The sequence below is a fragment of the Gobio gobio genome, assembly GCF_949357685.1.
Source record: "Gobio gobio genome assembly, chromosome: 10".
In the NCBI taxonomy this organism is placed as follows: domain Eukaryota; kingdom Metazoa; phylum Chordata; class Actinopteri; order Cypriniformes; family Gobionidae; genus Gobio; species Gobio gobio.
Window position 1 is genome coordinate 10,707,838 of NC_137116.1, and position 13,820 is coordinate 10,721,657.

The 13,820-nt window shown below is 39.7% G+C and overlaps 2 protein-coding genes across 3 annotated transcripts; both read left to right on the forward strand.

The window, feature by feature from the left end:
• The first annotated feature begins 3,760 nt into the window (after positions 1-3,760).
• LOC307133084 (4-galactosyl-N-acetylglucosaminide 3-alpha-L-fucosyltransferase 9-like) lies at positions 3,761-7,971 on the forward strand. 2 transcript variants are annotated; one of them, XM_079827872.1, is made up of 3 exons: positions 3,761-4,053; positions 4,314-4,543; positions 4,649-7,965. In XM_079827872.1, exons 2-3 carry the CDS (start codon positions 4,317-4,319, stop codon positions 5,418-5,420), a joined length of 999 nt encoding a protein of 332 aa, XP_079683998.1. In that variant the 5' UTR covers positions 3,761-4,053; positions 4,314-4,316; the 3' UTR covers positions 5,421-7,965. The 2 variants fall into 2 exon arrangements, with proteins under 2 accessions (XP_079683998.1, XP_079683997.1); XM_079827871.1 differs by having other exon boundaries at positions 4,314-7,971.
• Positions 7,972-12,716: 4,745 nt separating this feature from the next.
• LOC307133289 (4-galactosyl-N-acetylglucosaminide 3-alpha-L-fucosyltransferase 9-like) lies at positions 12,717-13,820 on the forward strand (the record flags this gene model as incomplete). Its single annotated transcript, XM_079828273.1, has 1 exon — positions 12,717-13,820. The coding sequence occupies one exon, from the start codon at positions 12,717-12,719 to the stop codon at positions 13,818-13,820; it is 1,104 nt and encodes a 367-aa protein (XP_079684399.1).

Consider the following 13,820-nt stretch of genomic DNA (forward strand, 5'->3'; position numbering starts at 1 on the left):
ACAAAAATAAATAAAATTAGATACAATACGATAAGAAAAAGATCCATGTTCGATGCACCAGAGATAAGCAGGAATGTTTTTCCATATAGTGCTTGTTTTCATCCGTGCCATATGCGCATGCACACACACCCACATACACCCACACACACAAAAAAATAATCCGCAACGAGAGATGGAGAAAGATCTACATGCGCGCATGCAGCGCACATACACGCTCACACAAGCCAGACTTTTATGTCAATTTTTCCTTTTTTATTCAAAATATTCACAAATTTGTTAGATATGGCCTGAAATATCTGATATTCCGATTGTCAAATATATACAAGTGGAAGTGTTTTGTCGTTTAAACACCTTTAAAACGATGGCGTTAGTTGAGCTGTATGCACGATGGGCGCCGCCATCGCCGCCGCAGGCGCAGTTAAGAAAATCGGATCTGTTGGATTTACAAGACGTGAATTCATCCACTTCTCCCAAAATACATAAAAGTAAGTGGCAGGTGAACTGGGAGAAGAATAGAGTAAACTTTAAAGTTACTTACACAATGTGTATCTGATATGAATAAAACTAATTATAATGGAAAGGATTATTATTGCCTCTTCGTTTTTCATCATTGTGTATTTTACAAACTATAAATGTATTGTTTTTTTAGTACGTATATGTATGAAACCTAAAATAAACATTATGTGGCTGAAAACACTGAAAAGTTGTGATATATGACAAGTCTGAGCGCGCCTGTCTCTGGCTCAGTGCAAGCCAACGCGAAAGCACATTTGAATTTACATTTGAATGAACGTGATGCACTGACTGTTCTAATCGTGAATGTGTGATCGTACGTGCGAAAGGGTTAAAAAGAAGAAGAATGTATTTATGTAAATTCAAATATATTTTATATATGAAATTTCATTATTTTTTTTTTTTTAGCCTACGTAATTTTTTGGCGGCACCCCTGACAAAGTCAGGGGGCACCCCAGTGTGCCGCGGCACCCACTTTGAGAAAGGCTGGTAGCCTATATGACATTCTTCTTTCAGACAAATGAAATCTAAAAAGTTATATTACAAAAGTCCTGGCTAATCCAAGCATTATTATAGCAGTAATAGTTGCTCTGTTTTTGAAGTCCATAAAAAGTGCATCTGTCCATCATATAACTGCTCCACGCGGCTCTGGGGGGTTAGGCCTTCTGAAGCGAATAGACGCATTTGTGTAAGAAAAATATCTATATTTAAAACTTTTATCAAGTAAAGTTCCAGCCAATGTAGTGCGTTTATAAACGTGACATCTATGAAATAGTGAATGGCTATACAAAGACGATCAGGGGGACAGAAATGTCAGGTGTAATAGCCTACCAGTTTTTTTCTGACCTTTGTCTAATTGACAGATTTAACTGATCTCAACTCTTGCTTTTAATTCAGTAATATATCAAATACACTGCTGAACAATAACCACTAACATCTATAATGTTTTCCCTATATGTTATGCCAATTTTATGATTGGTTTATGTACTACAAACACTTGTGCATTAAGTCCCCATGGATTTTATGCTTTGTAAAAAAAAAAATATCACTGAATAAGGCAGAAAATATACAGTACCTATCAAACGTTTGGAAACATTACAATTGTTAAATGTTTTTGAAGAAGTTTTCTGCTCACCAAGGCTGCATTTATTTAATAAAAAAATGCAGTAAAAAAGTAATACAGTGAAATATTATCCCAATGTAAAGCAGCTGTGTGAATATATATAGTAAAAAAGAAAAAAATCTTTGTAATGTATTCCTGTGATCAAAGCTGAATTTATCATCATTACTCCAGTCTTCAGTATCACATGATCTTTCAGAAATCATTCTAATATGTTAATTTGATGCTAAAGAAACATTTATGATTATTATCAATGTTGAAAACAGTTGTGCTGCTTCATTTTTGTGGATATCATGAAACTATTCAAACATTTGTGGTAAGATAAAAAAAGAGAAATTAATACTTTTATTTATCAAACATGCTTTAAATTGATCAAGTGCCATTTATAATATAACAAAAGATTTATACATGCTTTATTCAATGCAAATAAATGCTGTTTATTTAACTTTCTATTCATTAAAAAATCCTGAAAAATAAAATGCATCATGGTTTGCACAGCTGTTTTCAACAATGATTATAATCATAAATGTTTCCTTTTCATCAAATGATCATATTAGAATGATTTCAGAAGGATCATGTGATACTGAAGACTGGAGTAATGATGCTGAAAATTCAACTTTGATCACAGGAATAAATGACACTTTACTATATCATTACAAATTAAAACAACTGAATATATTATATATGTGAATATATTTCGCAATTTTAATGTTTTAACTGTATTTTTTATTAAATAAATGCAGCCTTGGCAAGCAGAAGATACTAAACATTAAAAAGGCTGTCAGTTAACACTGCATTATTCATATTCTTTATTGTCAATAAATACCTTGAAATGGCTGGAAAAACACAAACCATATATTGTCGCGATCATGTGTTTGTTGTCACGTTTCGTCAATAGTGATTATTTTTATGCAGCTGCTGCTACATCGCTGAATGCCTTTGGAACGTGACAGGGTTTTACTTCTACGAATCAGTTTTGTGTTTTCTTTGAGAGAGCGCCCTCCGGCTTCGAGTAGGAATTGGAGTGTTGCACGAGAGTGTTGTAACTTGAGACATTAGATTATATATTACTATAATTTACTTTTATACTTTCTGTATATTTGTATCTAAAATGGTAGGCTATTCGTAAATGTATTTTGTATGAATAATAAAGCAATTTTTACTGAATGTGATGTGTTTAATAAATGATACCAATACAGACTTTATTTATTGTAATTAAGTACTATGAGATTTTTAAATCATCTAGTAGAAAATGTTTTTTTGTAATCTATTTATAACGTCATTTCAATGGTACGTAGGCAAATCAATTATATCGATTTTATGTTGAATATGTGTTAATTCTATTACGTCGTTTCAACTAATGGAAATCAACATCGTTTCAACGTTAGGTAACGTTAAGCAAACCAGTTGCATCGATTTTATGTTAGTTTTGAATGGCGTTTCTGACGTTGGTTCAACATTACTTCGATGAGCAAAACATGTTACAAGTGGTCCATTAAGCCTGTTTTATATGCCCCATAATTTTCCTATAAGGATAAATTGGTCCGGGTTCTTATGGGTTAATACAAATAAATAAAGGTCCGTATTCATCAAGTGTCTCACACTTCAGCATCGCGATCATTAGACCATGACTGACACCCTGTGGTGAAATAATGGCGTACGTTTACCAGCCGCTGCTTTCTCAGATCGGCTTGGGTGGATTAAAACTTAATGTTCAGTTGAGTTTGGAAAACTATGTACATAATAATCATCAGAATATCGCTCTCCAGTCTCTTTCCGAATCCATTACCTGGCGGGCATCCTCCCAAAATGGCGGAAGGGGGAGTATGCCGTGATATTTGGGGGCGGGGCGCTGTGTCGTGACGACATCTCATTCTCAATACAGACAAAGAAAAATAAATGCATCAATAAATAAATGTGGAAATAAATACATATAAAAATAAATAAATGGGGAAGAAAATAATTAATGTATTATACATATACATAAAAAGGGAATTAAAAGCAATAATTGTATATTTATATCTGTATAATGTATCTATTTATTATTTTGGCAGCTATGGCGTTCCATATTCCCAGTGAATACTTTTGTTCGCAGCATGAAACGTCACACCTGTTGTGTATTAGACCATTGAAGCGGTTGATCTAGATCAGCTGGTTCATGTTTGTTTGTATTGAAAACCCCACACGAGCTCTAATCTCCGCGTTTTAGCGTTCAGAAAGGACAATAGACTGGAGTTTTGGAGAGTCAGTGCGTTAGAGGCAGGGCGCTCTGTTTACAATCGAGGTTCTCTGAGTTTCGTATGTGTTTTAGGGCTGATTTCCGACACTTTTCTAGTCTTTAGATACTTCCGTGTTTACATTGTGCAATCCTCTCGAGATGAATACAGCCGCACCTTTCTACTAATAAAGAGCGCGGTGAGGTGAGCTCAATACATTCATTCCAAACATTCTACATTTGAATCTTTTCTAATTGTATGAATCAAATGTTTTAGCCAATAAACTAACGTTTAGTTTCCACTGCCTGAGGTGCTGCTATTGTCTCTTCAAAACAGACACAGTGCTACCTTTTATAGTTCATTCAAAAATATTTTTGGAAATCAATGTAGCTAATATTCATTTTAATATCAAGGCTTTTGTTTTCATTCTTCTGTATGTTTGAGGCTGATCACTTTCTTTTTAGATAATGTCAAGCACAAATGGCTCATCGCTGTGTCGTCTGGGTCTAATCGTGACGTTTGCAGGTGTCATCTCTCTGAGTGTCGTGTTTCTCTGGTTTCCACCTTCAAACAACTGTCCACTTCCACTCCCTAGACCCGAACAATACATCCCAGCCAAGAACAAGAGCTCTTCTACTGAAGCAGTGGAAGACAAACCTATACTTCTGCTGTGGACCTGGCCTGAAAATTACAGGTTTGACCTGAGTGACTGCAAAAAGTTGTACAATATTGACAACTGTCAGATAACGGATGATAGAGCTCTCTACAGTAATGCAGATGCTGTCATGGTTTATCACAGGGGCATCAGTTGGGACCTGTCCAACCTTCCTCCGTCTCCTCGTCCTCCGTTCCAGAGGTGGATATGGTTACATATGGAGTCACCGACCAACACACAGAGAATACCAGGTCTGGAAAACCTGTTCAACCTCACTCTCAGCTATAGACATGACGCTGACATTCCTGTACGGATGCGCTTGACCACCAGGAAGAAACCAGACGAGGGGTTTGTAATTCCCAAAAAAGACAAACTGGTGTGTTGGATTGTGAGTAACAATGCTCCTTCAACAGGTGTCGGAGCAAGGAACGTTTTTTACAGAGAATTCAGCAAATATATCCAAGTGCATATGTTCGGGAAGGCTTATGCAACATTCTTAGATTATAGCCACTACTATCCTACCATGGCTAGCTGCAAGTTTTACCTTTCCTTTGAGAACTCCATCCACAAGGACTACTTCACTGAGAAGATAAACGGGCCGCTTGCTGCAGGGACCGTCCCTGTGGTTTTGGGTCCTCCCAGGAAAAACTATGAGAACTTTGCTCCTGGCAATGCCTTCATTCACGTGAATGACTTCCCAGATCCAAAGTCGCTAGCAGAATATCTGCTTCAGCTGGACAAGGACGAAGAAGCATATAGCAGGTTCTTTACCTGGAGGAAATATCTCTCGCCTACTCCTCATTTAATACTACAGAATCAAGAGTTTGTACTGGCCATTTGCACTGCCTGTGACCATATAGCACGACACAGAGAATATAAAGAAGCTCATGATCTCTATAAGTGGTATTTCAACTAAAGTCACCTGATTTTTTAAAAAGTAAATAGTGATGAATTTGTCTACAAATATATTTTTGATAATCATCATCTTCTGATTTGTGTTATGACTGATCACTCTGTATAGCTACTGTATTTTAAAGATAAGAAGGTAATATTCAGATCCTTTAAACAGTGTTTTTTAATGCTTGTCCTCAAGGTTTACATATATTTTAGGTAGACTTATAGTCTATGCCTATACTTGACTATTCCCAACCAGGGGTATTTGGAACGATTTTGAATGTTGCTTTGAAACAAAAAAATGTGACAAGTAATAGTAAGTGTGCATTTACCACATATTACGTGTGACTTAAAGACAATTCTTCATGATTTCCAGTCAAATATGATAAAACATTTGTAGTTTGGGTGTTGATAAAGAGTATGTGAGCCTTGATGAGGCTGAGAAACACTGGCTATCTACAAAATAATCCAGAAATCAAGGGTGACACAGAATATTCACACTAGGCTAGATTATACATTTTATTAGGCCACAGATATGGTTTATTTCAGGCATTGTTGTCAGCACTCTGCAGTGCTATATAGTCACCGAATCACTAATCAAACTATTCAAATACATTTTAAAGCCTCACAAATAAAACACACCAAAGAGTAAAACATTGACTTAGCATAGTCTAGCATTCATGTTTGCTCATGTACTACGTGTCGTACACGTTAGCTCTGAATGCCTGTAATCAATCATGTAAAACGGCTCAGATGACTTATCATGTTACACAAACAATGCATTGGTTTGAACTTTTGCAGTTTATGCTTGATGTTGAAACTTGTATGGACGAAAGAACATTGGTGTAAGAAAGATTGTCTAGACCAGTTTTTTTTTTTTTTTAAACTTTATGATGCCAAGGACCCCCAAATATGATGAACCTTTTATGAGGGACCCCCTTCCTAAAATCCATCTATATATTTTTATATATGAAAAAAACAACAACAATTTTTTTAAAAATCTGTTAGATAAATAGTAAGTGTGACATTATAAATATTACATATTATTTCCAAAGGCCTGTACACACCGGGACGAATATCGCGCGTGCTTATCGCCAGCGTTTTTCGTGCCGTTTTTCGGCGCGTCTTGAGTGTTCACACCCAAGCGATTTTCACTGGCGCTGCGCCGAGTGAACGTGCACATTCAGTCGATGCGCTCCCGGTACACAAGATGGTGCTGCGGCACTTTAAGCCTCTGACACTCGCTTGTCACACAGAAGGAGAAGAGAGACAGTATTTACGTGCTTGCCAAAACCACAGATATATTATATATATGGACAAAAGAAACCATTCACACACTTTTTGCTAACTGGCAAGCAGCATTAGCAGTTCATCTTCTTCTTTGTCTACTTACTACTTCTTCGTCGTATCAATGTGTGCTCGGCAAGACCGTTTTGTGCTTGAGCGCCACCAAGTCGTGTTTTACTGTCACTTCAGCAGCTCCAGGCACGTGAACAAAAGCGCCGATCTCATTGGTCGGACAGTTTTTTACGCGGCGCGTCAAAATAAAAAAACGAACCCGAGGTTTTTTTAAAAAAAATGACGCTTTTACGCTTGGTGTTTTGCGCGTCGGTGTGAACACTCACATTGGCACCCATTGTTTAGTCCCGAGGCGTTAAACGTCGGCGATAAACGCGCGCGAAAATCGTCCCGGTGTGAACAGGCCTTTAAATTGGCTGTGCTTAATGTTGGATGTATAAACCCAAGAACATTTTCTATTAAAAATGATTTGTAGAAGCAACTTTCACAATAAATGTAGCCTATGTAAGCAGCTTACATACTGCGTTAAGAATACTGCCTTACAACCCCAGTGAGCAAGATAAAGGACTATAGTGAGGAAAAACTCACTACTCAAAAGATACAAAGCAAACATATACAATTCTGGAAAGTCTGTGTACGTCAATGAAAGTTCAGTAGACTTGAACCATTTTTGCTTTGTCTTTTTACTCTCTAAAATTTTCCGGGGACCCCTTAGAACCTTCCGGTGGACCCCAATTTGAAAACCCCTGGTCTAGACTGTCTTTGGTGCCTTTTATTTTCTCTAGCTAATGTTTTAATACTGTTTAAATAGCTCAGTGTCATGGGCTCTATTTACACTAGCTGATTTCTTTTGAAGTCTGTATTTAACTATTGTCGGTTTCAGTTCATGCTTTGAGCCTTCTTGAAGATGTGACCCTTTTGTTCTTTCAAACTTGTATACTCATGCTTTGTTAGCCTGACTGCTTATATTAGGGCAGGCTCTGATATGTTTACAAAATTGAACAAAAGCCTTGCTTGTGCAATGGAAATGTTTGTGGTTCTTCTCTTCGCATCTAGTGCTATTTTCAGCTCTCTCTCACTCTCGCTCTCGCTCTTATTCTCACTCATCGTTTTTTGCTTTCAGTCTCAGGAGCCAAAGCCATTTCTAAAGCATCTTGAATGATCAAACTTGTTCCTTAATATAAGCGTGTTCTATCATTTATAACATGCTGATTCCTCAACTTTGTGCAATATCTTGTTACATGTTCCCATAATTAAAGTACTGGCAAAATCTCTGTAGTCTTCCTTGTTCATTTATATGACAACAGTTTAGAAGAAAATGTCAGCAGTTTTGAGCTATCAAAGCAAATTTTGAAGAAAAAAGAAAAAAAAAAACATATAGGTTTTAAATATGCTCTTTTATAGGTGTTATAATCGGTTACTCATCATGAAAAGCTGCATGGTGTTAAAAAAACACGCTGACTTTTTGGGACTTTAGCTTATTCACCGTATCCGATAAGTCCATACATACCATTCTCATCTTCGTGCGTGCCATAACTCTGTCTGACGCACCCACCGCTAGCCTAGCTTAGCACAAAGACTGGAGGTAAATGGCTCCAGCTAGCCTACTGCTCAATAAGTGACAAACTAACATAGATTTCACCTAACTGGACGAAAATGATTTAAAGGTCCCATGGCATGGCATTTTTCTATTATTTTATAATGTTTCCTGAGGTGTACTTATATTGTTAGTATGATTTTTACATCATAAAATGTCATAATTTAGAAATAAAAGGCATTTTTTCTATACTGCTGTTTGCCCTGTGGCTGAAGGCCCTGTTACAAGAGGTGTGTCTGCTGTGAGACTTCAGTAAAAACGCCCACTATTGTGATTGGCTGACATCTTTGCATTTTAAATGAGCGGAGGGGGCGTGGTTTAACAAGGTCTACGAGGCACGAGCAGGCACGAGCTGCTGCCAGAGAGACGGATGGACCGGAGTTCACTTCACATCGGTTCTGTCAGTCTCAGTTCAGTTAACTGTTTTAGTTACAGCATATACTTCAGGTTATTAGTCTATTTCTAGTCGGAGGGGCTGTCACTCATGTCAGAAAGTTAGTAACTTTAGTAAATTATGGATCAGCGCTGACTGGAGACGCGAACCGTGTAGAATGATTCAGTCCGATTTGGTGAACTGATTCGGTTCACTAAAAAGAACCGGTTCAAAAGAAAGATCGTTCGCGAACCGGACATCACTAATGTACCAGAGACTGAGCTCAGCGATTGCTAACAAAGTTATTTATAGTAACTACTGAGTTATGAGAGCGCTGTCAGTCAGCGCGAGTTTATTGTGTTTGTATTTGAGAGTTCTGAATAAACGCGAGTCCCAGTCACGCCGAGTCCGTCTTCATCATTATTACCAACTTTGTAACACATGCAAAGTACCATTACAGCTGTCGAGATGAACGAGTTATGAGTAAGTGTTGATAATACCATTATTTTTAGATATGTTCCTATCATATGGAAAGCGTCAGTGACGTGCATTGAGTACACAGCGCAAACAAAGACACAACAGCAGTAATCGAATGTAATCCAGTTTATTGTGGGAATAGCTGGCTAGCCTAGCCCAGATACCCTCACGCTTACCCCCCTTCTGCTTAATCTCGCGCCGCGTTTGGTGCCTCCGCTGTGGGCCAGATGCAGTACTGGGGGTCGGGGATGTTGGAGGCCGGTTGGAGGTCAGTGCAGCCCGAGCCTCGGCGTGTGTGAGGTTTATCTCTAAAGATGTTACTCTGCTGATGTTGAGCAGAAACGACTGTATGCACATTGTAGAACAGATAGACGCGACGAGGACGTACAAAAACACTGACTCACAAGATAGAAAACACGAAAACACCGCTCTGTCGGGAGAGAGAGAAGCCGCTGCGTGTGCACGAATAATAAATAGTTAGCTACACATAAGAAATCACTGATCACAGATCAAAAGGAACTGAAAAAAGACTTATGTTTTCATTTGTACATCCAAACACTGAGAAACTGCCAGCGTTCACTCGTTCACAAGCCATGATCTATCGAGCGTTTGCATGGGCGTGGCAGATTCTCTGGGTGGAGGAAAGGGAGGTAACCGTTCCTGCTTGGACGTCAAGCCAGGAGACTTCAGGATTGGCTAGTCTGGCCTGTCATTTTCTCAAAGGCAGAGAAAGACAGCCAGAACTCGGGTTTACACCGATCAACATTTCTATCCACTTGGGGACAATATTCAGGCTAGGGGAACTCATATTAATGTTGAAAAACCTCATAAAATGAAAATTTCATGCCATGGGACCTTTAAAATGGGGTTTACTTCAGAAACTTGTTCAATTTCTACACAAAATCGTCTAATAGGAAAGATTTCTCTTTTTCTTTGATGTCAGTAAGATTGAGCCACAGGTGGCGCTCGGCTGACACCATTCCTGCCATTGACCTTCCTACTGCTCGGGCGGTGTGCTTGGTAGCTCTCAGAGCCAAGTCAGTTGCCCGCCTGAGCTCTTTAACTGCCTCAGGAGTCATGCCTTCCCCCTCATCCAACTCTTTCAATTGTTCAGCTTGATAGGCTTGAAATACAGCCATAGAGTGAAGGGTAGCTGCTGCTTGTCCAGCTGCCATGTAAGATTTCCCAATCAAAGAAGATGTAATCCTACACGGTTTAGAAGGCAGCAGGGGGCGTGACTTCCAAGATGGCGCTGAAGTAGGCGCTAAATGAGCCGCGAGAGTCTCTTCGATGGTAGGCATTGTGGCATAACCATGGTCCTCCATTTTGGAAATGGTCGGGATGCGGGGCTGGGTTGGCGCGCGACTCGTCAGAAATCGAGCATCCAGCTTAGATTGGGCCTGATCTAGTGCGCGCTCGCTGTCCCACTCCAGCCCGAGCTTATCTAGCGCGTGAAACTACTTCCAACAGCTCACTGTACGACGGGGAAGCGCATTTCTTCTGTCCGCTCGGAGGGAGAGAGCTATTCAAATCGCCCACGAGCTCTTCAGAATTGGAAGCTGCGGTAGATAAAACATCATCATCTAGAAAGCCACTGCCAAAAGAAATCGTGTCACAAGCTTCTGGGGTGGGCCGCATTTCATGATGAATGAACATAACGGGATCATAGTCGAGGCTTTCGAAGGCGCCGACGCGACCGGGGGAGAGAGAGAGAAAAGGATGATAATCCGTCAGCTCATTCTCCATGCACTCCGACTCGCCAGCGTCATCCCAAGCTGGCAGTCTCGTGAGGTGCCTCGGCGGCCGCAGAAACGGAGAGGCGGGGATTAGACCTGGGGCCAGTAAAGGCCGCGAGCCTCGAACGTAGCACTTTTAAGTGTAGGCTATCACAGTGTTGACAGTCCGACAGGCCGCTAATAGCTGCCTGACCATGCTTAAAACCTAAGAATAGCACCTGTCGCGAGTGTCTCCTCCTGCGATGAACTTGCCACACGGGTCGATGTATCTTTTGTAGTTCATTGTGTCCGCTTAGAGGAGTGAAAACGCCTCTTAAAAAGGGTAGCTAAAAACACAAGACTAGCTTTCCAACAGGCAACAGAAATTAGCTTCCTGAAGGAGTGAAATCTGATGAGATGACGCCTAGCGCACGCATATAAGCATACATGACGTATTTCTAAAGGCAGCGCTAAGGGTCGCTAGCCAATAAATTGGCGTGATGGTATAAGGGCTTCAGACATTGGTCACACCGAAGGCGTTCCCATGGCGACGGTCTCGCATTGTCGAGAGAACCTATGAAAGGGAACTATCGTTCTAAAATGTTTAATAGAGGAGACTCAGCTTTTCAGAAGCATCGGATTTCTTGCGATTGATTATGTGAGTGTGGATGCCTCATCAAAATCTGCAGCATTGATTCGTCAAGGAAACGCATGTGGGTTGTTCCCCTGAGCCAAACAGAAACGACTGTTGATCATTAGTCCCCCCCATGCCCAGATTGGTTGAAACTGTCATCAACTCAACCAATAAACAGTGTTTGTTCTTTTGAACCACCAATCACATGTTTCTCTGACACAACGTGAAAGTGGGTGTGTATTTGCGTGCTTGAAAATAAACCGATATATAAACGCATGCAGAGCACTCTCTCACATAGCACAGCACACAAAAGTAAATATATTTCTCTATTTGTATGTAGTTTGTGTTTTACACCGTTTCAGTGTTCTGTTATTATATAACAATCTTTCTATTTACTTTACTCCCTGAACTTTTTTGGACACATCTACATTGTCAGTAATTAAAATACCCCTGTTTTCACTCGAAAACGCCTAGAATAATATTATAATAAATTATAACTTGTTGAGGGATTTTTACATGTAGACAAAATGTCATATGGAAGTCTAAAACAGCTAAGTCTAACTTTCTAAAGGAAAAAAATCCAAACTTCATGAAGTTCTGTTTGAGTTCACAGTAAAAACACCACATTTTTGCTGCCGTTTCTCTTAAAATGCTATTAATTTAATCCATTCTCAGACTAAATAAATGTAAAATTGGGACTTCACATGAGCTAGATGGAAACTGCATGTTCTCCTGTTTAAAATTATATATGACACTTGATGCTAACTGCTAGAAGGGGTGAGAAAAACAAAGAAAAGAAGGGGCAAGTCAGGCGCCCCAAAAATGTTCTCGTCTGGTTTGGGTGTGTTTGGTTAGATGACGATGCCAGGAGGGATGGGTTCATAGTGATATTTGCATAATGAATTTGAATGTCATGCATCTCTTCTCAAGCACTGGTACATCCTACAGGTGTTACAAGCCCCAACAATCTGTTTTTTTTCTTCCATTCTTTTCACAGAATTAGTCAGGTGAGGAACTGAAATAACTGCATTCATTTAAAAAAATCTCACTTTAAAAAAAGACTAAAATGGCTTAACCAATATAATTTTTAATTTTAATATAGCTGTATCTTTTGTCTCCCAAAGAACTGTGAACTAACTCTAGGCTTTTTATTGAGGAATTTTTGTTTGTTTGTCTGAAAGCAAATAATCACATTCTTTCAATATTTCTCTTCAGATCCAAAAATGTCAAGCACAAATGGCTCATCGCTGTGTCGTCTGGGTCTAATCGTGACGTTTGCAGGTGTCATCTGTCTGAGTGTCGTGTTCTTCTGGTTTCCACCTTCAAACAACTGTCCACTTCCACTCCCTAGACCTAAACAATACATCCCAGCCAAGAACAAGAGCTCTTCTACTGAAGCAGTGGAAGACAAACCTATACTTCTGCTGTGGACCTGGCCTGTAAATTACAGGTTTGACCTGAGTGACTGCAAAAAGTATTACAATATTGACAACTGTCAGTTAACGGATGATAGAGCTCTCTACAGCAATGCAGATGCCGTCATAGTTTTTCACAAGAGCATCAGAAGGGACCTGTCCAACCTTCCTCCGTCTCCTCGTCCTCCGTTCCAGAGGTGGATATGGTTACATTTGGAATCACCGACCAACACACGCAAAATACCAGGTCTGGAAAACCTGTTCAACCTCACTCTCAGCTACAGACATGACGCTGACATTCCTGTACGGCTGCGCTTGACCACCAGGAAGAAACCAGACGAGGGGTTTGTAATTCCCAAAAAAGACAAACTGGTGTGCTGGATTGTGAGTAACAACAATCCTTCAACAGGTGTTGGAGTAAGGAACAAGTTTTACAAAGAATTCAGTAAATATATTAAAGTGCATATGTTCGGGAGGGCTTATGCAAAGCTCTTGGATCATAGCGAATACTATCCTACAATGGCTAGCTGCAAGTTTTACCTTTCCTTTGAGAACTCCATCCACAAGGACTACATCACTGAGAAGATAAACGGGCCGCTTGCTTCAGGGACCGTCCCTGTGGTTTTGGGTCCTCCCAGGAAAAACTATGAGAACTTTGTTCCTGGCAGTGCCTTCATTCACGTGAATGACTTCCCAGATCCAAAGTCGCTAGCAGAATATCTGCTTCAGCTGGACAAGGACGAAGAAGCATATAGCAGGTTCTTTACCTGGAGGAAATATCTCACTCCAACTCCTCATTTAGTACAAAAGAACCTTGAGTTTGTTCTGCCTATTTGCACTGCCTGTGACCATATAGCACGACACAGAGAATATAAAGAAGCTCATGATATCTTTGCGTGGTATTTCAACTAA

Excerpts from the sequence above, each read along its gene's own strand:
- LOC307133084 (XM_079827871.1), top strand. The coding sequence starts at position 4,317 with ATGTCAAGCACAAATGGCTCATCGCTGTGTCGTCTGGGTCTAATCGTG.